Here is a 24915-nt window from a genome sequence, read left to right as displayed (position 1 = left end):
GAAATGTTAACTGCCTTTTTGTTGTTATCTTTACATTCAGATTATATTCAATGTCCATATTGTATGAGGAGATTTAATGAAACCGCCGCCAATCGACACATTAATTTCTGCAAGGATCAATCTTCTCGCCGAGTCTTTGATCCAGCCCAGGCAGCAGCCAAATTGGCATCCAGGGTACAGGTGAATATCTCTCCCCAAGTGCTGGCTCTTGTGCCCTTACATGCCTAGGGAAAGCAGGTAGAATTTGCTAGGGAACCTAAATTACCCATCCTGAGAAGTGTAAGGATCAAGATAGCCAATTACTGTCACTCATCTTCATGGGACTTGGCTTCTTTTTGAGGGCTGCTTTCCAGCTAACAACACCTTTGGGTGTTGTAGAAAAAAATTTTCTACAGTGTTTGAAGCTTCTTAGGTTGAAGACGTAGATGTATAAGTAGTGTTTCTGTAGTAGTATGGTAAAATTCTAACCAATGGTGGTTTATCAGCCTTAACCACCTCAAAAAGAATCTTGAACCTGAGGTGAAACTGGCCTAAGTGGGGGAAGCCGTCACAAGGAGGCCTTGTTCTGCAGGTCATGTGTTTGCTCTGTGGAGAGGGGTCTTCACCCTATTCAAAGCCACAGAGTCAGCAATTTAAAGTAAATGGATAAAACAGCTGTTATAAATAGGTACAAATAAGTAAAATAACACTGGACCAGGAAGACAGATTTATAAAAACAACACTGGAGAGAGCACACAGCTCCGTACACATCAGAGGTGCCGGGGACATAGCTTACAGCATACCATGAAAACCATTAGTTTCATAAACATGGCTTAGATAACAAGAAAAAATTAAATTGTTCTGAATACTTAACAGTGTGAAGCATGTTTAGAAAGATTTCCATGATATCCAGTATGTAATAGGGATGGGACCCTCTCTAACGATAGCACACCCCACGGACTATGGACTTGAGCTCTAGCTCAACATATACTAGACAGTTACTGAATATCTATGCTGAAGCAGCCACTGTGCCAAGTGCTGGTTGACCAAGGATTTGTGATTCGGAGGAGGAGGTGGCCTTGGAAACAATGCAGTAGGAAGGTGTAGTGGTTGGCATATATAGGAGCGAGATGGAGGCACAGGCCACTTGTGATTCAGCAAAGGCTTCAAAGAGGAGCAGATACTTTCTGCAAAATAGCAAATGGGTTTACCAGTCTAGATTTGAAGTTGGGAAGGACATTGTGCACAAAGTGTCCAGCTCGTGACCTGAGGAGCCCACCATGTGGAGCAAAGCCTAGAGCGCCTGTGGGTGAGTGACGGGATGGGACAGTCAAGGTGAGCGTCAGAGCCAGAAGGGCTTTAAGCCAAGCTGGCTCAGAGAGGAGGAAAAAGGGGATTAAGTGAATAGGTGCCCTGAATCTGAGGCCAACCAGCCTGAGGGCCTGGAAGCAGGAATTGAAAGTTCCCTGGAACCCAGGAAGTCCTCCTGTCCATCTTTCCGTCTTGTCTCTTCTTCCTACTCTGCGGCTGCTTTCTCTCCTCCCTGCAGACTGACCTTCTCAGCTTTTCTGTCCAACCATCCGTCACTGGCCTCATGTGTCCTTCTGTATGCAGTGTAGACTGGACACATAGTGCAGATCGGAGTGACATGGAATTGGTTTTTTAGAAAGGTCACCCTTGCAGTTAGTGTTCAAGATGGTTTGGCGAGAGCCAGTTAGAAGGCACACAACAGGAAAGGAAAATAAGGGCTCAGAGTAGGAGGACTATGGGGTGTGTGTGTGTGGAGGAGCGGGTAGATTTAAGAAATAGTTGTTGAGATGGAGAAGCTGATCGAATATAAGGTAAAAGAGGATCAGGGTTGGCAAAAAGGTTTTTAGCTCCAGAGCCTGGCAGATAATACCACACATCTAGATAAAGGAACACAGGAGGCAGCAGATAGGTGTGTTGGTGGGGCAGGCAGGGTGGTTATGATAAATATAGTTGTAGAGATTCAATCTTTACACCTGAAATATCATGGGAAGCAGTGCAATGTAGAAAGAGCCCAGATTTTTCAGTCAGTAGTCAGGGTTTGACTTTCAGTTTTATATTATCTACAGGTAAACTTGGAAAAGTTACTTAAATTCTTTGAGGCTCACTTTAACGTGTGTCTTGCCGAGCTGTTGGGAGGATTATAGGTAATACCAGTACAGTGCCTTGCACACAGGGTGCCCCGGCCTTTTACTCTTTTCACATTGCCCCGCCCTCCTTCCCCTCTCTCATGGTCTTTTCCTATAGTGGGAGAGGCACCACAATTTGGGGGGGAATATGACTGCTTTGGGCTTGACTTCAACTTAGTTTTGGAAAAAGGACAACTCTACCTATACTTCCTAAAGCAGTAAAGGGTGCATTATGTTTCTTCGAACGATTCTTCTAACCAGTCCACAAAGTTAGTGGGCGTCAGTGGGCCCATGGGGAGCAGAGGGAAGCAGCGGACGGAAGTGCTTTTTATTCCTGAAGAAGGCCAGCTGGCTGTCCTGAGTGCAGCCAGTGACTTGGCCCTGTTCCTCTCCTTGTTTTCCAGAGCTAAGTGGTGATTGGGAACACAGAAGAAAAATTGCTTGCTTTCTGAATTGCTTGCTTTCTGAGTAAACTCGCTGTAGAGTGTATTTGAACAGCAGCGCTGTTTCCCTTATGCCAGCTTCACCACTCTGGGGCCCTGCCTAATAGTGGAGCTTATTCAGAAGGAGAACAAAAAAGGAGGTGGTGTTTCAGTTTTGAAGGGCTGTTAACAGCACAGCTGAAATGTGTTTCTATTTTAAACATAATCAAGTATAAAAATGTGTTATACCCTTAACCAAAAGAGACCAATATGGGCCTCTGAAAATAGCTTTCATTGTTTGGCTGGGGATGAGTTGCCTGCTCTAGCCTCCTAGCTGTCCTTGCCCAAGTGAGGAGTCTCACTTGGAAGAACAGGTTATCTTTATACTGGAGTTGCCATGGAGATGTTGAGGGATCAGTAGCGAGGTAGAAAGGAGTATACAGAGGAGCTCCCAAGGAACCTCTTGGTCCTTCTTCTGTATTAATGTGGCTATTCTGCTACTGCTGCTCAGCAGGGAGGGGAGCGGCATGGAGACGTTGGAATTCCATGTTTAAAACACTTGCTGCCTGCCAGTGTCTGTTTTTCTTCTCTGTTCATGTATTTAAAAACAAAATCATCTTCAAGTGTAATGAAAAACTAAAATGTTCCATAACTATCCTTATTGACATTAAGTGATTTCTTATGTCTCCATACAACTAATTTTACAGGATTAACATATCACCACTCCACCAAGGGCTTGATTATGGAATGAAAGCTCTAAAACCCAGACATGGTTTTGAGCCCCAGCAGGGAGGACAGGAATGAGGCTACTAAGGTGCAGGGTGTGCGTGTCCCCCTCCCCTGGGTGTCGCAGGTCCCAGACATGGCTCCAGCCTGCTGCTGGTGAAGGGGAGACAGCTTTACATCCTGTGTGCTACCTGAGGTTACAGAACTCGTCCCCTCTGCCCCCTCTCTCTCTGTCTCTCTGTCTTTCTGTCTCTCTCTCTCTCTCTGTAGGGTAGGGTTCAGATGAGTCCAGAAAAAGGAACAACTGTAACCAGTGCCGTGGGAGCTCTGCTGCAGAACAGGGCCCTGGAGGCCAGTGTGGTCCCAACCAGGCCAGGTGAGCTGGAGTGAGCATCTCAACTATCGAACGACAGAGTCAGAGGGGGCCACTGTTGGCTTTGGGATTTGCTGGCAGTCAGCAAAAGCTATGACATCCAAAGTTGCTTTGGGATATAAAGATATGTGGGTTTGTTTGAGGTTAAAACTTATTTGCCAAGAAAGGATATTTCCTAATTTACCAGGATTAGACAACTCTGACAATGTACAAGGTCAGATCTGATTACAACAGCGGGGTCTAGAACCAATGTTCTCTGTTCTGGTAAAATTAAAAAGAGATTAAGGATGGGAGATGGCAGTGTGCCAGGTTTTGTGTTGAAAATAAGGGAAGAAGATGAAATCACTGTCTCAGAGAGATATCCATACTCCCATGTTCATTACAGCATTTTTCAAATAGCCAAGATATAGAAACAACTGACGTGTCCGTTGATGGATGAATGGATAAAGATGGGGTATATATTATTCAGCAATAAAAAGAAAAGGAAATCCTTCCATTTTCGACAACATGGATAAACCTGGAGGGCATTATGCTAAGTGAAATAAGTCGGAGAGAAGGAGGACAAATACTGTATGCCCTCACTTATGTGTGGAACCTTAAAAAGTTAAACTCGTAAAAACAGAGAATAGAATGTTGTTTGCCATGGGTGGAGGGTAGGGTGGGAGAAATGGGGAGATGTTGGTCAAAGGGTACAAACTTCCAGTAATAAGATGAATAAGTTCTGGGGATCTAAAGTACAGCATGGTGACTCTAGTTAACAGTACTGTATTATACACTTAAAAACTGCTAAGAGAGTAGATCTTAAATGTTCTTACCACATACACACTAAAGTAACTATGTGAGGTGAGGGGTGTGTTAACGAACCTTATTGTGGTGATCATTTTGCAATATATACATGTATCAGTTATCATATTGTACACCTCACACTTATACATATATTCAATTAGATCTCAGTAAGGCTGAAAAAAAAGAAAAAAGGGAGGAATTTCCTCCCTAGAATGAAATAATTTCTTCAAAGTAGCGGAAAGATATGACCACCATTATAGTACTTACTATATGCTCGACCCATTTCATTTAATCCTCGCAATAATCCTCCAAATGTTTTAATCTATGGAAAGGGAAACTGAGGCTCAGTTAAGGCACACAACTGGTAAACAGCAGAGCTGGATTAGATATCTACTGTGCTTTCTCTCTTCATTGAGCTGCATTAGTAATAATGGGCATTCTTCTTTATGATCAGCATGTACTGTGAAGGCAATATGAATTAATTCATGATCATATTGGCCCATCTGGTCACAAGTCTTATTTTGAAGGTATTATCAGAACCAGAATAAGAAGTGCCAGTTTCACAGTCAAAGTAATAATAGCACTAGAAATTTTTATCATTAGTTTTTAAATTCCTCATGAGTTGCTTATCATGGGCTTAAAAATTGAATTGATATTTTAAAAATTTCCCCACAGCCATCTAAACTCAAATCATGAGTTTTTTCCTGATCTGTAAAAACTTAACAATGGGGTAGGTTTTAGTTTTCACTTAGAACAAAAATAATTCAAATTATATATGTGTTTTTTTGGTAAAACTTCCACTAACAAGCTTTTTTCTAAAGTGTAACAATTACTGTCCTTCAGAAAAGACAATTTCTTTCTACTATGCCTTCTCATTTTTTCAACGAATATATTATAATGCTTCCCTTCCAGTGAAAAACATCCCTTTGATTTTGAGGTTGAAGCTTATTTGCCAAGAGGGAATATTTCTTAATTCATCGGGATTAGACAACTCTGACAGCGTGCCAAGTCAAATCTGAGTACAGTCTCGGAGTCCAGGATTTGCATTCCCCGCTCTAGTAAACCTGGAAAGAGACTGGGAATCGGGGGAGACAGGCGTAGTGTTGAAAATAGGGGAAGAGTTTCCTTCCGTGAACCAAATAATTTCTTTAAAGCAGCAGCAAGGCACCAGTGGAAAGGTCCTGAATTAGGGCTTAGCAGTCCCGTGTCCCAGTATGTGGCATTAAGCGGGACGCTACAAAGACACCATTCTGATACACTAGGAAACAGAGGAGTAGGCCAGCAGACCTAAGCAAAACAGTATTATATTTGTTCTTGACTAGTTAACGGTGGTTTATAGCTACTGTGATGTTGCTAAGTAAAAGGCAGAGTCCGGCAGGGCCCACACTGGGTTCTGTGCCAACCTGACCTCGCCGTCCACTGCTTCCTCTCAGTCCTGCTCACTCCTGGCTCAGGGCCTTTGCACGGGCTGCCCCTCTGCTGAAAACCAGAACCCTCCCTCACTGATCTGCACTGCTGTCTCCCTCCCTCCCCCCCTCCCTCCCTCCCTCCAGTTCTCTGCTGAGTGTCCTCTTCCTGTGCGCCTCGCCCACACCCTCTATTTAGAAGTGATCAAGGCCTCCATAATTCTCTTTGTAGTTTTTCAAAATGGCATTTATCATCATCTAGTATTCATTACAGGTTTGTTTATCTCCTTCCTGTCCCCCCACTCCCAGAAAAAGGGATGTAAGTTTCAAGAAGGCAGGGATCTGTCTGCTTGGTCTATTTTGTATTGTGCTGCTGTATCCCTAGCTGTTAGAATTGTTCATGGCAGTTATGAAGTGCTCAGTAAATACTTTTTGAATGAAATATGTTGGAGAAAAGTGGGTATCTTGAGTCTATAATTGCTCACTTAGATTACTGGCATATGATAGAATTGTCCTGTTAATTAGCTTTAAGAGGTAGCTTTTTGTTTTATTTCAGGCTTAAGATGCTTTTTCAATTTAATTTCTATTCTTTCCTGTGGCCTCACCTGTTTATATTTAAAATTAAAATTGTCAGGGTTAGTGTGCCTTTAAATTAGTCACATTTCATTCGGAGCCATTCTGGGGAGGAAGCAGAAGTCTACTGAGGGGAGGTTAATTTTCAAAACTCTTTAAGGCTTGGAGAAAAGCACTGAGTCCCTCTCACTAATGTAAACAGGCCCTTACGTGAATCAGATTCGCATCTGCTGGCCATTGTTTTTGTTCTGGTCAGTATTAATCTATTTGTAATATGAGGGTCTTTTAAAAATTGTTGTTGGTCTTGCTATTTCTAGATTTACAGTCGATAGTTAGGCTAGTTGGTGTCACTCGTCTTCCACATAAATCCTTTACTGTCTTCATCTAGCTGGTAGTTAGCCCTCTAAAACTCTGGCTGTCATTCTTCAACTCTCTTGAGTAAAATAAGCATTTAGAATCTCTCATTTATAACATTTTGTTCTGAATTCTCAGTCAGGGGAAATGTGTGTCAGGCACAGTCCTTATCCGTCCCAGAGTCTTCTAAGAAGTTATGTATGTACAGGAAAATCTCTGCCCAAGAGAACATGTGACATTACATGAAGTTGATACACAGCTGCCATGGATGTTCAAAAGGATTCATTCACTCAGCACATAGTTATTGTGTATGGTTGTTTCTTATACCCATGGATTCTTTAAAAAGTCTAGGGGGAGAGGCAGTCAATAATTATTATATCTAATATTTAACAGTGGGATATAAAAGTCCTAAGGGAATCAAGAGATCAACTTTGCTGAGGAGGCTTTATGGAGGAGGTGACAGTCTGAGAGAGAGGAAGCTTCATAGAGGTAGAGGCATTTGGGATGAGCTTTCAGGATGAGCTACATTTTTTTTTTTAACTCAGCCTCAGTTTCTTTGTTTTTAATTTATTTAGTTGTGCTGGGTCTTAGTTGTGGCAGGCAGGCTCCTTAGTTGTGGCTTGCTGGCTCCTTAGTTGCAGCTCGCCGGCTCCTTAGGTGAGGCATGTGGGCTCCTTAGTGTGGCATACGAACTCTTAGTTGCAGCATGCATGTGGGATCTAGTTCCCTGACCAGGGATTGAACCCAGGCCCCCTGCATTGGGAGCACGGAGTCTTTTTTTTTTTTTCTTACTGTATTTTTTTTAACATCTTTATTGGAGTATAATTGCTTTACAATGGTGTGTTAGTTTCTGCCTTATAACAAAGTGAATCAGCCAGAGATATACATATATCCCCATATCTCCTCCCTCTTGCATCTTCCTCCCACCCTCCCTATTCCACCCCTCTAGGTGGTCACAAAGCACCGAGCTGATCTCCCTGTGCTATGCGGCTGCTTCCCACTAGCTATCTATTTTACATTTGGTAGTATATATAAGTCCATGCCACTCTCTCACTTCGTCCTAGCTTACGCTTCCCCCTCCCTGTGTCCTCAAGTCCATTCTCCATGTCTGCATCTTTATTCCTGTCCTGCCCCTAGGTTCTTCATAACCATTTTTTTTTTTTTAGATTCCATATATATGTGTTAGCATACAGTATTCATTTTTCTCTTTCTGGCTTACTTCACTCTGTATGACAGACTCTAGGTCCATCCACCTCACTACAAATAACTCAATTTCGTTTCTTTTTATGGCTGAGTAATATTCCATTGTATATATGGGCCACATCTTCTTTATCCATTCATGGGAGCATGGAGTCTTATCCATTTCACCACCAGGGAAGTCCCAGGATAAGCTAGATTTTGACCAATGGAGAAAAGTTGCAGAAGCAATGAACAAAGATATGGAAATAAGAATGCAGAGGACATACTCTGGAAACAAATGGCCCATTTGGCCAAAGCACGGACAAGAACTGGGGTTAAAGTTAGAATGGAAGGCTGGCACTAGAGCAAGGAGGGCCCTAAATGCTTGGCGAGATGTCCAGACTCTATGTGATTAACACCGATGCTGGTGTCACATCCCCAGGCATGCGCATCTGTGTAAGTTAGACTATTAGGATGACCTAGAAGCTTTTTGGTTCTAGACACTTTAAGTTAGTCTGCAAAAATGTCTCTTGAGAAGGAGCATTTTTTTTTTAATTGCCATGTAAGAAATTAATGCTTACTGTAGAAGATAACTGGAAAATGGTATAAAGAAATGGTATAAATGGTATAAAGAAAAAGTGTAAAGAAAATAAAAAACATCCATAATTCCACACCCTGTTAACATTGATATCTCTTTTCATTTTTTCTCTTTATACTCCTTTTTTGTTTTTCTTTTATCAAAGCTAGGGTCATAGTCTGTGTACACATCCTGATTTTTTTCACTAACAAACTTTGAACATTTCCCTATGGCAAAGAGTTTCTTTAAAAACATAGTATCATATCATAAAAATACAATGGAACTTGTTTATCTGTTATCCTGACTTGAATAGGTAGGTTGTTTCTACTTTTTTGCTGTACTGAGTATCTCCCTTCTTCATGGACAGTAGCCCATGCTTAGCTGTACACTCTTCTAAGCTCTTCATATATTAATCTTCGTTAATCCTCATTTAATCCTCAAAGTAACACAGAGGAGTAGACATATTATTCATATCCCTAGTTTACAGGTGAGGAAAGCACAGAGAGGAAAAGCAACTTGCACAAGTAATTTTTAATAGGAAATGGTAGAGCCAAGCAAATCTTTATCTACTTTGGGAAAACTGGGTCAAAAAATATAAAGATTAAGGAGATAATTATATAAACATATATTTATATATTATTATATATTACATTATTTAGTACATATTATATACTAGTATATATTATATATTATTTAGTAGGTATATATTATTTAGTAGATATATGTTAGGAAATTGTTTTAGAAAAAGGTGTGGCTCTTCCTTCATTCTCACGAAGATTCTAATGTTCAGATGGGAACTGAGTTTATAGCCTAGTCAGCAAATATCTACATGGCTATTTTCTCAAGGGTTTTGATATAAGAGTGACAGATTTACAGGGAAGGTACCTCTGGGCAGCAGCTTCTCCAGCACCTTTATACAGAGAGACTAAGATCACTGTGAAAATGTAGTTCTGGGTTCTAGAGCTGCATTGCTTCATATATTTAGTGAATTGCCTATGAAGTTTTGTTGGTGTAGGTTCTGCTTTGGTGTCTGGAGCCAGTGGATTTGATCAGGTTATAAGCATCTTCCCTGCACTAGCCTCCCCTCCTTACCTAACCTAATTGCGTAGCAAATGTCATAAGTATTGAAGGGTCAGTTGCTGATTCCTTGGAAAAAATAAAACTTGGAGATCTTTGGGTAATACGAACACTGAGTTCTTTCTATCCTGTGTTCTTTGATATTGATTCACGATTTCCTTGGGTTGTTTGGTTATTCCCCCTTCATAAAACACTGATTAGAAAGGAGGCCTCTAGGACAGAGAGCACTAATACTTTTTTTTTTTTTTTTTAAATGATTTCCTTGAGAATCCCGTCCCATACCATGTGGTCCTTTAAAACAGACTGTGGTATGGTATGCCTATATCCATAAACTCCTACATCTCCATACCTAGCAGTGCTGTTGGACACGAAGGAAAAGAGTCCTGTTTGGGGATTGAGTCCATCATTGTGTAAATAACCCCTGGGAGGGAAGGCATCTCATGCTTCCATAAGGCTTATCAAACCCTTTCTAGCATGAAAGCAGGCAAAGAATTGTGAAGACATGAAATACTCAGGGTACATTTTGAAAGCCAGGGCAGTAGTGGGGAGAGGTGTTGAGGGTCAGCTTGTATAAATGGTGGGCCACTGAGGTGGTGGTCCAAGGGCCCATCCACGGGTAAGTGAAGGCCTAGGGGTAGAGGAGAGAAGGCTCCTGAGACAGTTTCTGTTTTCCTTATTATTTGGCCCAGGATGGGGACTGAGAACTTGTCTATAGCTACAAAACTAAACAAAAGAAGAATAGAGATTTTTGAATCCAGTGTGAGGATTTCGTAATCATTTCTTTTTTCTGTTGTTGCTAATGTTTGCTTTTACATAATAACAAATCTGTTTATGTCTGCAAAGGATTAGCAGTGGACCCTGCTTCTGGAGCAAAATTCAGGCAAGGATTTACTAAATCTTCTAAAAAAAGATTAACTCCTAGAGGCCAGGTAAGAAAAAAAAAAAAAATTAACCTCTAATCCAGGTGTTGCCGATCATCCAATGGGCAAGACAGTTAATGAGCCTTTAAGAGAATGAATCCATAGCAGGCCAATCAAAGAGGAATTTGGACAAATCCCGATTTGGGTTACTAAAATGTATGTTCTTGAAATTTACTCTTTTGTTAAACATATAGTTTGAAATGACATTCAGTTTTTGTTTCTTGGATTTAACAGGAAAGGGGAATGATTCTTCATTTTGTTTCTTGGATTTAACAGGAAAGGGGAATGATTTTTCATTTTGACCTGGAAGGTTACTGCCCTGTCCCTTTTTCCAAACAAGGACAGTTCCCTGAGATTGACACTGAATAGGACTGCTATGAAGTTGGAGACTTTTTGATATGTGAATTGTTAAAACAATTGAAAATTTAAAGAGGCCTATATTACTTAACATTCTCAATGTGGAAACAACGGAGTTCTAAAGTAAATGCCTTTTCTTTCTGCTTTCGGACTGGCTCCCTAGAAGTCCTCAGCCTGGATGGCTGTGTACCCAGGAAAGCCACCTAAGGGGAAGGAAGGGGAAACATCTGTTTACATGCCCATGATTTCTCTCGAGACATCATGTAGAACAAGGAAAAACTAGCTTCAAATTTTCTTATCCACTCCCTTCAAAATTTTCCCCCCAAATCATTAAACACCATGTCAACCTGTATGATAATGCTTGATTTAAAGATTCACTTGAAGCTTTTTTTTTTAAGTGGACATTTAATAAGCTTTTAAAGAAAATGTTACTTTGATATTAGAAACTTTTAGTGAAACAGTCTTTGGTGTACTAACATTATTGCTTTCTAGGAAAATCGTTTTTTACCTAGCTTTATTCTATATAATAGCTGTGAAATCTCAGCTTTGTTATTTGCTTCTAATGAACGTTAAACTATAATTAGTTACCACTCCTATTTTAAATGTCCATCTGTATACCATGTAGAATTGTCTCACATATACCAGTGTACACAGTCGGTTTTGGGGGAACACTACAGTGGAAGGAACAGGTTCCAGTAACCTTCCCACCCTGTGGAGAGGACGCTCTAAGTGGCCTCAGGCCATTTATTTATCATGGCCAACTTGGAAGTCAACTGTTCATTTCACCATTGGTTTATGTAGCTCTTTTGGGAGGTGGTGTCTCAACTATTTTTTTCTCTTGGTTATCTTAAGGGTTAGTAAACTCCTTTTGTAGAGTCATTTATACTTAACTCATGCTTTTTAATCTAAGAATTTTTTTAATCTTTTATTAAACTCAGGGAATTTTATTTAGGAGTAAGCCATCTTTTTCTGTCTAATTAGGAGAATACCAACCTACTCCCACCTGTGGTACAGCAAACACGACATCTGAAAGTCTTACGATCTGTATTTTGGGAACTAAATGCTATGTTCTATGCTCAGGTGAATCAGGTATGTGTTCCGGAATTGACTGAAGACTCGTAAGCCACATAAAAGTATTTATGGAAGCTTCTGTAAATGGAATTTGGGAAGCTTTAGCTGAGGGGAGCTGCCACTCTACCACCCTCCGCTTGCTGTGGGAGATTGCCTTCCCTTGGAGAGGTAAGAGTGGATTTGGGAACTTAGACATCCCAGAGCAGTAGATTCCTACTGACGAGGTAACCTGTGTCCCTCTGTCTCATTTCTTCCCTGCAAGTGAAACCGCAGTTTAAGGAGCCACCATGTCAGTTCCACACATGCAACAGCCCAGCCCCAGGGAGCTGATCTACAATGCCTGCCACCCTGTTATGGTCAGCAGCATCACCTCTAAGGACTGTGAACCACGGTTTCTCACATGTGGCTAATACGCTGCTTTAATGGGCAAACGAACTCAAGGTTTCCCTTTCTCTACCCAACCCCACCCTATTGAGAGGTAAAACAAGCAAAAATAAACAGTTATTATGGGGGCATATTTTCTGAAGAAATCCCAATATGAAATAATTTCTAATTTGTACTAGAAATTAGTAGTAAACACCATTGTAAAACGGGATCATGGTAGCCTAGCCTAGACAAAACTTCAGTAGCTAGTATTCTGACCTATATCTCAGAAATAAATTACATAGCATTCTGGAAGGATTCAGAATGTTATACAGTAATTTTTAGAACTATAAGTTCTTAGCACTGTGAATTTAATGAAACATATAAGCTCCTACCTTAAATCATAATTATTTTACTCAAAAAAAAAAAAAAAGGGTGGAGGGGGTTAGTTTCTAATAGATGCTGAATGGAGGTCAGAATAGTAGTTTCTGTAGGGGATGTAATGACCAGGAGGGGGCATGAGGGAGCCGGCTAAGGAGCTGGAACTGTTTTCTATCTCCATGTGGATAGTTCCGCGGTATGGTTGTATATAAAAATTAATCAAGCCATTTGCAGAATTTGTAGAGTTTATTATATGTAAGATATATCTTCATATAGAAAGCCTCTAAACACAAAAGACAAAGGAGCTTTAAAAAAAGGTTAGGTTTTATATTTTAAAAACTCATTAGATACCAAATTCAAGAGATAGATTATAGTTACATTGTAAAACGTTATCTTTTTTGAATAAAACTAATATTGACTTAAATGATGAATTTTAAAATGCATTTACTTATTGGTGATTAAAAATACTTAAGCAGAGTAGTATTTTAAGCCAGACAGAGCAAAGGAAATTCTTGTTTAATATATATATATATATATTTTTTTTTTTTTAAATTCCAGTAATATTCTTAAATTCCTGTTAAAAATATAATCAATATTAAAGTCAGTAAAATGCTTTTTTTGACTGACGCCTGGATTATTTTACCGCTTAACCTGGTTACACAGTGATTTTTTTTTTTTTCTGTCAGATGTAACTGACAATCAGTTTAGTCTTTAAGATAAATGAAGTGATAACTCACATTGTAGCATCCTGTGGAAAATATTCAAACTACATTTAAAATGCTTTTTTAAAATGGAGACATCTATTATTCCACAAGAAATTGTTTCTGTAAAACTATAGGTTGGCTATGGCAATAGTAACTAAACTACATCCAACCCTGAAGGTAGAAAAATCCCTGAAAAGAAATACACAGCCTAGTCATAATATGCAATATAAAGGTTATTTTCTTATTTTAAAAATTCTCCCATTTTGGAGAAATCCAAACCTTTCCATAGTTCCCTTACTAGGCAGTGCCACATAAAGTTATTTAGTTAACATTATTATGATCATGGCTTACGATTAAGTTCAATTTGACAAACACCTATATATAGCAGCCCTCGTATGGATGTCGGTTATGACAATGGTTGCAGTTCCATTAAAGAATACTTGCTTATTAAATTTGGTACAAAGCATGAATACTCAGGACAGATTGGCACAATACATGCAGTTCGAGAACTCTCTTCTCTCAAGCCCGTCATCACTGAATAAGCCATATTCCAGTCCTGCTTTCTCACTCTTTCCTTGTATCATAACTAACTGATGTTTAAAATGCTTCTTAAAACATCTTCCAGAATAAGAAAGGTACGCTTTAAAAACCAGTCATCTGAATGCATGGTGGAAATGAGGCAGGATAGCTGAACCAGTGCCAGCTGGGAAAACGTGGGGGATGGGGGGCAGGGGGAGCTGGCCCAGGCTCATAGTGCTCATGGCAAGTGAGGGGTCTTGTTGCTGCTGCCCCAGACAGCTTAACCTGTGGGGCAGAGATTCCCCAGGCCCCAGGGTGAGACTGCTGTTCCCAAAGGCATTTTGGGTAGCAGGAGGGGGCAGCTGCCAGAAGCCCAACAGAGGGGAAAGGTCCAAAGAGGCAGGTATTGTTAGGTTCACAGCGTCTGCAGGTAGCTCCTTGGGCAGGTTTACTTTACCAGCACCTCCCTTAGCCAGATCAAAACCTGGGTTGAGCTTGTGAGGTGACTGAGGCTCTTGCAGAGGCAAGTCCTCAAGCAAATTGGTATTGCAAAATCCTTTAGTATCCGCTTTGAGGGGCAGGCTTGCAAGTGGGGAGTATGAGGTAGAACTGGTGTTGTACTTGTGATTCTGGAGGGGTGGGGGGGGAGAGCTGGGGGATGCTGCGGGGTGGAGCGGCGCCAGGAGCTCTGGCAGCGCGGGTACAGGCTGGGAGGTTTGCTCCGAGGGGCCGTGGGTGTGGCTGTGTACCTCAGCTGGCAGGCCGCTTGCAAGCCCGTTCTGTGCAGGAGCCCCTAAAGGGAAAGGAGGCAGTGGGGCAGCCTTCAGTTGGAACTGGGGAGAGATGGAGTGGAAGGTGTTCAGAAGGTCTCCGGACTGCAGACTCTCTTTCATCAGCTCCTGTGAGTGTGTCTTCTTGGTGTGTCGCGTGAGGTGGTCTTTGCGCCCAAACCTCTGGGCACAGAACTGACACAGGAAGTCCTTGCAGCCTGTGTGGACCACCAGGTGGCGCCGCACGTCTTTCCGGGTGTAGAAGCATCTTTCACAGTGGTCGCACTGGTGCTTCTTTTCCTTGGCTCCACTAGGGGGCTTCTCTTCGGCGTGGGCCTTGAGGTGGTCCAGCAGCACCTCAGTGCTCCCTAGCTCCAGGGCACAGACCCCACAGGTGAGGTCGCCGCTGCTGGCCGCGTGGAGGGCCAGGTGCCTCTTGTAGCCCAGCATGGTGTTGTACTTCTTCCCACACTCCTCACACCCAAAGGCCATCTTGTTGGGGTCGTGCGTTTGGAGGTGGTTTTTCAGGTGGTCTTTCCGGTTGAAAGTCTTCTCACAATGAGCACACTGGTGGGATTTCTGGGGTGAATGGGTAGCCATGTGCCTAGGGGCAGAAGGAAGAAGTTCACAACAGACCCAGTTTTTTACGAGCTGAAGAAACATACAGAAACAGTATTAAAATGTTGATAGTAGTTTTCTCTAGGTGGTGGTATATGTGTTTTAGTTTTAAAATACTTTTCTGTATTTTCCAGATTCTACACATAAACTGTATAATGAAAAAACAGGTACTACATGATGCAGTTTTCACACCTGTAAAGAATACGCTTGGAGAACACATTTTCCTAATGTACACAAAGAGATTTCTAAACAAATACAAGTATACAAGCATTTTAAGATATATGATCATGAAATATTTTTCAGGAAGGGGTTTAAGTGACTATTCTATACTCTTAAAATTTCTGAATTTCCAGAAGTGATCCAATTTGCCTTCTACACAGAACCCCATACCCCTGCCCCCCAGTGTTGTTAGTTTTACTGTTTCTAATACAATTTCTGGTTGGTCTTTATTGAGACAAAAAGTTCAGGCCTTAGACATAAAGCTAAGAAGTCTGTCATCTTTAACCTCAGAGAAAGTGTCTAATTGGACCCAGAATGCCAAGCCCACCACCTGTTCTCGGAGCGTCAGCCTCCCGCCTCCCATGAGACCTTTACGCTCAAGTCTTAGTTTCTGCCGTTTAATACTTTCCTATTGGCTGTCATGTCACATGCATGCAGCCCGTCTCCGTTTCTTCAAGATCCCTCTTAGACAGACCACCTTCAACTCGCTTCCTAAAGGTCATTGGTAATTTCTTCGGCAAAGTTCAAAAGGACTTTTTCTAGAAGGACTAAGCAGCTACCCCAGGACAGTACAGGGAAACATACACTGACTGCGGCAGGTTCTATGAGACAGGTACAAACAGTGCTGAGGAACGGGGACAATGCAATAGGTATTTGGGGGATCTGAAGTGATGCTGGTCTCTCCAGGTTCCACATGCATTTAAATACATTCATAGGTTGTCGAAAGGGTTTTTCGAGGCTGCTAGAGGGCAAATAACAAACTTGACATTTAAACAACTTTCTTTCTATTTGGTCCAGCACTAATGTTTAGGAACCCTAAAGCTCTGTTCTGGATCTTGTCCCTCTCCCCTTTTTCCTTTGTGAAGGATTTTTACCTGATTAAATTTCATTGATCACCCCTGTGTAGATCAGTGCCAAGGTAACAACTCTGGACCTGGTATTTCCTACCCACACTTTCCTGTCCTACTGCTGTCCTACCTATGAGAAAGGCTCAGGGGGACACAACTCTTACCTGAGCAATAACAGTTTTCACATTCTACCAGCTACCACCCCTCTTTTTTGACTCTTTCCTCTGCCTGGCATCCAATTCTTCTTTTAATTTCCCCCTCACCTGCTCATGCAACAGTTCCAATCTAGAACATGATCATCTTATAGCTGAAATTACTTCCACATCTTGTTTCCCTCCCTAACTTTTCCTCTTACCTCACAACCCAAGAAACCACCAGTTTCAGTCTGTCCTATAGTCACCAAATACCACCGTCTTTTGGTGTCACCTGGACCACATCAATGATCTTAGAATTCCTCTGGGGTAACTGCTTACACTGGGGCTTCGTCTGCCTTGCCAAATCACTGTTCCTGCCCTTTGCTCTCTCCATGTAACTGCTTTCATCCTTTGCTGTATTAAGAAGTCCCATGTTCTCTTTTCTAGTTAAGCAAGTCAGTTATTTTCTTCTTCAACCTCTGCTTATAAAATGGATCTTATGTTACAACTGAGGGACACAGGATGGAATGCTGCCTTTAAAAAAAAAAAAAGCAAAACCTAAAGCATCCTGCCCTCTCGCCACTCTTCTATCCCTTTATTAGATCGCTGCTTCAGGCCAGAGAGGCAAGAAATGTCGGTGACTGCAGCAGGGAAGGCTGTTCTTGCATGAAGCACACTGCTTCCCTTTTTTGCTTCTCTTCACACCCTTAGCTGAACAACTTGTTTCCCTTCCTCAGAACCACCACCACCTACCTCCTAAATATTGCTTAAGACATCTTCTTCAGTGCGGTTTACCACAGTAATCCCACCTAATTCCTGTCATTCCAGTAATCTGTTAGCGCCACTGTCTTTTCCAAATATTTATCTCCTATATGTGTTTTGGTCTTTATCCATGGTTATAATATCCTCACTGTGGCTTAACTGTAGCTAACACTGCTTTTGGTGTTCGGGTAAGGATAATTACTGTGTACACATAAGAAGCGTGTTGCAAAACAGGAAGCCTTTGCAACAAAATCGGTGCATACAGTAGGCACTCAACACATATTTATGGCTACTAGAGATCGGCCGATGTACAGAACACATTTGAATTTTAGGCGTGTATAGGCTTATTTTAACAAATCAGCTTATTATATTACATCATCTATAACAGTGCTATTCTTAAGAGCCATAATTTATCTCTCTCTTTAATTCTTTCAAGTGCCTTCCTCCAGGGGCATTCCCAGATCTAATTATAATGTGGTTCGTGTTCATACCACTCAGATGGAAACTCTGTCCTGCTAAATTCTGACTCTTACCTATGCGTTTGTATGTTAGTCTGAAAGTTAAAAGTTCATTTCATGAAAGTTAGAGGCAAAAGATGCATTTCCCTTAACCAGGTATCAAAAGAGGCATAGATTAGTGGCAGTTCTGTGTGTATAGCTCTGAAGGTACCATATATTCAGTACATAACACACACAGCATTCACTGTCAATCAGCCTACTGTGTCACTTACTGATTTTGAGTATATATTGTCTTTCTATAATATAAAAATCCTTTACAGGCAGAAACTACATCTCATATATTCATTTTCCTCAGGGAAGTGAGTACCTAATAGGCACTCAAGAAATGTTGATAATTCAGACTAAATGTACTATTTCTAAAAAAGGACCTATCTCCTAAAAGAGTAGTTTTTACCCTCTGTCGTATCATGGATGCCTTTGAAAATCTGATTAAATGCACATACTTAACATCTGTATACCCAACAGAATTGCACTTGTTAGGGTGGCTTTTAGAGGCAAGTTGAGAAACTCCTCCAAAAGCCAGCGCTCGGAGGTGAACCCTCCCCTCCATGCTCACTCTCAGAACCGGGACCAGCTCTGCATATTTCACACCTGGACTGCTAACAACAGATTGCAGGTCAGTCTACGGGCCTCCTCCCTCTTCTCCGAATTACTACCAGAGCATCTTTCTAACATCCTGACCAAATCATGTTTTTCAGTTCTTAGACTTATCAGAAGAAAACAAACCCTTCAGGACAGTAGACGAGGCCTGTTTTGAGCTGCTCCCTTCCCCCCTGCGTCTTGAGCCTCTCCCCTGTTCCCATCCGTCGCTGCCCTCTGCGCATGTGCGCTTCGAGGACGAGGCCCAGGGCTTTCCCAGAGGCTGCTCACTGTCGCCTCCCGTTCAGTCTTTACATCGCAGCTAAAGACCGGACCCTGCTGAGGGGCCTCCCCAGGTCTCATCAACCTCCGCCACCTGCACAGCTCCGTCAAAGCCCTTAGGTTACATTTTAATGGTGTTTGCATGACTATCTCCCTAGCCATGTGTCTTCTCATCTTTCTGTCCTTAGGCCTGGCTTCTTGTAGGAACACAAGAAATATTTGTTGAAACAGTGAACTGGACACTGCAAAGCACAACTGTCATACAAAAACTATAGTAATCACTTGAGATACAGCCATAAAGGCTAAAATGCATCCACATTCTGCATCCCTTTTCCCCTGCGGTGTTTGGTCTGAGGGCTAGCAAAGCCTTTTAAAGGTAATGTGTGAAAGTACATACCTTTTCTAAAGCCTCTCACCTCATTAATTTATATCTGGAAATGAAGGCTTTGCCACAGTCTGGCTGCAAGCACTTGTAAGGTCGCTCCCTGGAGTGGGAATAATTGTGGATAGTGAACTTCTCCAGGGTGAGGAACGTCTTGCCACATAATTGGCAGGGGTAGGTGGCCATGGGCTTTGTCTCTCACACCTTCCTTTTCAGATGCGCTGACCAAATGCTGTGCCATTTAAGTACAAATAGAAGGACGGTGCTGAGCACATCAGCAGAGCCACAGCAGCTGAGCGCCAGGCCAGGGGGGAGGCAGCGTTGTGGTCCCGGACCTGGTTCTACCCAGACATGGGCCTCTCAGTTACCACTGTCTCTGCTTCCTGCTTCCCACATCCCAGTTTCCACGCAGTCTCAGGTTGAGAGGAGCAAGTCTGAGGCATGGATGAGGTTCCAGAGCAGAAAGGCAATCTGCATCACTAGAGCTGGGGCACGTCCTGGATCACCAAACTGTCTGTGGAGAGAAGAGGAACAGTTTCCTTGCATTTCATCTGAAAACAACTCCCCGGAATCAACGTGTTCCTTTAAATGGCTTGAATGCAGCACAACTCTCCATCCTCCTGTGTGCTGTAAGAGGTCCTTCTGCATATGAATCCACCTGTCTGCTTCTCCTGGGTGGCAGGAGTCAAGTGCACAGTGTTTTGATGGTAGATGAAGCACACTTTCCCTTGTGATACAGACAGCTATTTCCTTAAAGTCGGTATTACCGACTTCAAACCATAATTTCGGGTCATTGTGAAGTTCAGTCTACCAATTCAAAGAAAAAAACAAAAAACCTTCCCAGTGTGTTCAAGTGTTTTACTGGTACAGAAAAAATCATCCCTGCTTATTCAAGCCATGGGCTAGTCCCCTTCACTCACTGTTGGCAGAACATAAGTTGTTTATCACACCTGTTTAAACTTCCAGGGGATGAGCCGAAATAACTTGTATACATATAAGTTAATTTGTGAGGTTACCGTGCAGGACTCAAGTCTACGATGTAGACAAAGTGGGAATAAAGCTAGTTTAGTTCACTGATGTGGTGCCTTTAGAGGGGAGACAAGATTCCCACGGAGACAAAGGGACAGCTCGGGCAGAGCTCAGAGCACATTTAGATGTACAGGCACCAACCTCCAGGAAACTGTTCTACTCTTCTTTTCCCCATTCGTTTCTGGGGACGTTTCCTCATTCCCCAGCCCCAGCCTGGGGGACCAGCTACCTGTTGGAAGGCCACTCCTAGGAGGTGGGCTTGCCGCCTCAACCTGCCTCCAATCCCAGTTATTACCACCCTTCCAACCCAGGCAGATCACCCAAATCCAGGCTCTTCTTCTACGAACAGACCATCATTTGGAAGCCTTAAGAGTCCAAAGCAGCATCATGAACAACACAGTAAAAGCCTGGCTACCTAGAAATCTGCGCTATTCTAGACAGAGTTAATCCTCAGGCAATGGACATAACCTTTCACGTGCCAATTATTAAAAAAATAATAAAATAGCGTACTGTATGCTTACATTAAACACACTGGAGTAGCTTTTGTACCCAGGCCAGCTTTTTCTGAACTTTGTCAAGTGAGCAGGGCACTCACAGCAACCTGACCCATCACAGCAGGTCTTCAAGGCGTCTGTTCCCTGCAGTCATTCATTTACTGCCAACTCTTTTAGAGCTGCTCTTTACTGTTAAAAGTTAATTTTTACTTACCTTTGTAGTTACTTTCAGATCAGAAAGCTGGAGTCTAGCTAGATGAAATTTTACGATAATAATAGTTCAAGCATCTTTAAACATATCAGCACCTAGCACATGCAACCATAGACAAACACATTCCTTTTTTAAGGGGCAAAACTTGCAGGAAACTTCTTGTGTTCCGCATCAACTAGCTCGGATGTTTTCAGTGTCTGGTCAGAGCTCACAAGGAGCCAGCACCAGACAGACACCCCTCACCATCCTGCCCCACCTGCTTGGAACCTTCAGAGCTGACGTGTGCACTTTGACCTGAAGCTTCAAGCACTGATCCAAAGCCGGGGACACCGGCATTCTCAGCTAGCATCTTGGCACCAAACCTCCTTTCTGATGGCAACACACACACACAGCTTATTCCTCTGTGACCAAGTGTGACTTGAACTGAGCCCCAGTCCCAGCTCTGTCCAAAGCCCTCTCCCCCAGCTCCTTGTCCTGCACCGTCCGTCTGCCGGTTCACCTCGCCGCCCGGCCTGAGGCATCCCAGCCACCCTGGCCACAAAGTGATTCCTTCCAGGAATTCTAGCCTGTGTGGCCGAGATTTTGCTGCCAGGACTCATGGTGTGTCCTACTTCTCATCCAGCCTAAGTCTGGCTATAATACTGGCCCAGCTATAAAGGCATAGAATTTATCATCATCATTAAATATACTCATTCACTTGAAATTGCTGTGTTTTATCCAGGTCTACTTTAAGAGATTAAAATGTACACACAATATGAAGTTTGAAATGCATTTTTTTCTTGCTCTCTTTATAGCTGAACTCAAAACAGCACTAGTCACTCAGGAGAAAGAGCTGGTCTGGCTTCTCACCTACACCAATCCCCTGCATGTATACTTTAAATTCATTCTCCCCAACTCCTGCTTTACGAGAGATGACCAGTGTCCTACAGAACTTTCTGTGATGGAAATGGATGGCTATTGAACACTCAAAATGTGATACTGAGAAACTGAAATTTTTATTTTATTTAAGTAGCCACAGGAGGCTAGTGGCTGCTGTACTGGAAGGCACAGGCACTCTCAGTTTCACTGTCAAAAGAGATGAAGGCAAGGCTACCCTTTCCTTCAGGCACAGCTAGGCTGCTCATCTGCCCTCAGGCGTTTCCCTGAAGCACAGAAGGTATTTATGTAGATCCCATCATTTGTTTTATGAATACACTAGAAAGATTCCCTACTTCAAATTCCAGCTCACCCCTTTGTTAGCTGTCCTGAGTTTCAGTTTGTGTTATCTATCTGATGCATGTAAATGAGCTGGTAGGGACAACCAACTGAAACAAGATGGATCTGAAAGCACTCGGTAATCTAAAAACACACCATACAACTACATGGTAGTATTTATAAACACTGGGATTAAAAGCAGAAACCATCAGCTGCAAACTGGCACATGGTTCTAACCACTCAACTATGGATATAATAGAAAAGAGACACACGTTCTCTGCTATGTATGCTTCACCATCCGTTACTCATAGTGGGAGGAGCCAGTAGCCTGGATAATGCACATGCTCCACACACACAGGACATAAGAGGTTGCAAGTAAAAACTGGCCTGAGCTCTGTTTCTCAACAGATATCAACTTTGATTGCTCACCAACGCACCAAGCATACAAAGGAAAAATAAGATTTATTCAAGAAAAAAGTACCTGCCTTTAGCATTGAATAAAGTTTTCCCAGATGCACTTTCCAGCCACTTCCCTAGATTCAGAAGTCCAACAAGCTGTAGACCTCATTACCTTTCCCTCGGGCCTTCAAAGATGGTGGGTATATAATCAAGGCGTTTTAGACATGGCCATACTGTATTTAAATGTGAGACATTTCCTCCAACTCTTTCCCCATTAAACTTGCAAAGAACAACAACAACAACAAAACATTAGGTCACTTAAGCGCTTACTTTTATACTTATTAAACTTATTGCATTAATGTCTTTGCCAAGACTTTTATCTTTCTTGAGTTTCGGTCTCTGTGTTAAATACACCTAGTCCAACCCTAAGTGCAAAATTGGTCCTCGAATGTTGAACTGAATTCATTTATAATAGTAAACATTCCTCAGTTTCTTCAGGAAGGCTTTTTTTAATGATGAACTCAAATTCACAAATAGTTATAACATTTCATTCACCATAACTCTATTTCATTAATACGGATCTTCAAATATAAATATTTGCACTGTTTTCATGATATAATCACAAACTATTATAAACATAGTCTCCCCAACAGATTATAAATTCATTGTGGCTGAGGATCAAAGCCCAGCTATTTTTAAAAAATAGACCGTGTGGATAATACAGCATCTCCCATCACCATGTACTTGACCAGTACTGGCTGGCTGCTGCTGATTCAAATCTTTGGTTGAAACCTGATGAGCTTTCTGGCCACACCCTTAAAACAGACTTGTGATTAACTTTCTATTATTTGGCAAACCTCCAACAATCCTAACGGAGAACTAACAAAGGGATGGTCCTGATGATAATCAGTCAGTTCTGTAACCTGACATACAGATTGCATTTGAGTCTTAAATACGGTAATATTTCAACACCTGTCACCCTGGAAAGACAGTAAGTCTTCCCCCAAAACATCTCAGGACATAATTTTCAATCCCCTTGATTCTAAAAATACTGAGTGAGTGATACAGATCTGCCAGTATGCCAAAGAAGGCTTGTGCCATCTGCTCCATTCTGTTCATGCTGATTATTTTGGGGATGAGAGAGCATCAGATTGGAATAAGAACATATATATATGGCAACAGCCAGGAAGGACTGTGTTCCCTGAGGGCTAATGGTATACAACGGCGGAGGGAGAGGTCAGGGCACAAGTGTAGTTCCAGGACGTCCCCAATGCTGCGTAACACAATCAGCTAATGGGAGACAAATGTTTTACAACATTCTCAAAATAAACTATGACTTCTGGCTTCTATTTCCATTGTCCCCAGTGACACGATGCAAGGCCCATTTCTGAGAGGAAACTGAATTTCCATTTTTAGTCTTCCAACATGGGTACTCCTAAGTTCTTTTCTTGGCTCCACTCATCACTCCTTGTGGGCAAGAAGGTTCTACTCCAAACCTTCTCTCCTAGTGTTTTTCTCTCCTAGTCCTGAAACCTGGGATTGCTTTTATATAAATGTGTTAAGGCCAATTTTAAAAGGGCCTCTAATAAGGTTCTGTTTCTTCTAACAGTCACAAAATATGAAAGAGCCAATCATGGAGCAGGGCAGGTGGAAATGCATTGTTTATTTGGCTCCAGGAGGCTTCTAGAGAGGGTGCTCCCCTCAATATTTGAAGGACTCTGATAGCAAGTCTCTATCATCTATGAAAAAACCATCCAGAAATATCAGCTGGAGGAAGAAGATACCCAGAACCTCCAGGTGGTCGCTACTGCTTGTTTTTCATTATGCACATGCATTGTAAAAACTTGTTAGGTGTTGTATCTGAGCAAGTACGGTGTTAGAAGAGTTGGGGCTCATTATATGTCTCATCAGCAAAAGGGGAGCTCTTGGGGCTGGGCTAGTAACTTGGTTGAGGATTACAGATGTGAAGCTTGATGAGTACCCTACCGGATGGCTGTGGCTGGGTTCTCAGCCTTAACTGAGAAGAGGGGTTCATAAGTGGGGCCCATGGCAGAGGTTCCAGGGCCCACGGCTGAGAATTCTCAAAAATTTTGTGCAAAATTAGGAGGCATGTGTATTAGAGTTCTTGAGAGGGACCATAGCTTTCTTCAGATTTTCTAAGGGGCTCTAGATTTAAACAGGTTAAAGGACACTGACTTAGATGAAAAAAGGGAAAATCCCTCTCAGTGCTATCAATTCAGTTTCACTTTTCACAAAGTCACTGATATTTCCTAAGTGATGGACCATATATTTTGTGCCTCGGTCACTGCATTTTATCAGGTTAAAGTAAAAAAAAAAAAGGGAGGGGGTCTATAATAATTTTCTTTGGAAATTCAAGCAATAAACAACTTGTACAAATTTCGTTTCAAACGTGGGTACCGATGATAATTTAATAGATCCTATCATCTAAGACAGGCCTACCTTTTGACTAGAGGGAAGGCTGCCCTCAAAATCATAGGGATTCATTTGTCAGCATCTTTAAAAGTCTTTTATTAAAGTGTGTGTGTATGTATC

The 24915-nt window shown here is 42.0% G+C and overlaps 2 protein-coding genes across 3 annotated transcripts in view; one reads left to right on the top strand and one right to left on the bottom strand.

Annotated features, from left to right (window-relative positions):
* ZC2HC1B (zinc finger C2HC-type containing 1B) overlaps positions 1–12973 on the top strand; it is a gene marked incomplete at its 5' end in the record, with an annotated part of 34693 nt that extends 21720 nt beyond the window's left edge. The window contains 5 exon segments of the mRNA XM_068550774.1: positions 41–180; positions 3554–3659; positions 10452–10537; positions 11966–12124; positions 12219–12973. Of these exon segments, the coding sequence (XP_068406875.1) occupies positions 41–180; positions 3554–3659; positions 10452–10537; positions 11966–12007 (374 nt within the window).
* A 152-nt stretch (positions 12974–13125) lies between these two features.
* PLAGL1 (PLAG1 like zinc finger 1) overlaps positions 13126–24915 on the bottom strand; it is a 65681-nt gene continuing 53891 nt past the window's right edge. For both annotated transcript variants that reach the window (XM_068550773.1, XM_068550772.1), the window contains exons 7-8: positions 19070–19549; positions 13126–15297 (exon numbers count right to left, since the gene is read on the bottom strand). In XM_068550773.1, coding sequence (XP_068406874.1) covers positions 14058–15297; positions 19070–19221 — 1392 coding nt within the window. In that variant the 5' untranslated portion in view covers positions 19222–19549 and the 3' untranslated portion in view covers positions 13126–14057. The remainder of the gene's footprint in view (positions 15298–19069; positions 19550–24915) is intronic.

Source organism: Eschrichtius robustus, chromosome 9, assembly GCF_028021215.1.
Source record: "Eschrichtius robustus isolate mEscRob2 chromosome 9, mEscRob2.pri, whole genome shotgun sequence".
NCBI lineage: Eukaryota > Metazoa > Chordata > Mammalia > Artiodactyla > Eschrichtiidae > Eschrichtius > Eschrichtius robustus.
Note: the sequence above shows the minus strand (reverse complement) of the source record. Positions and strands in the feature narration are given on the sequence as shown.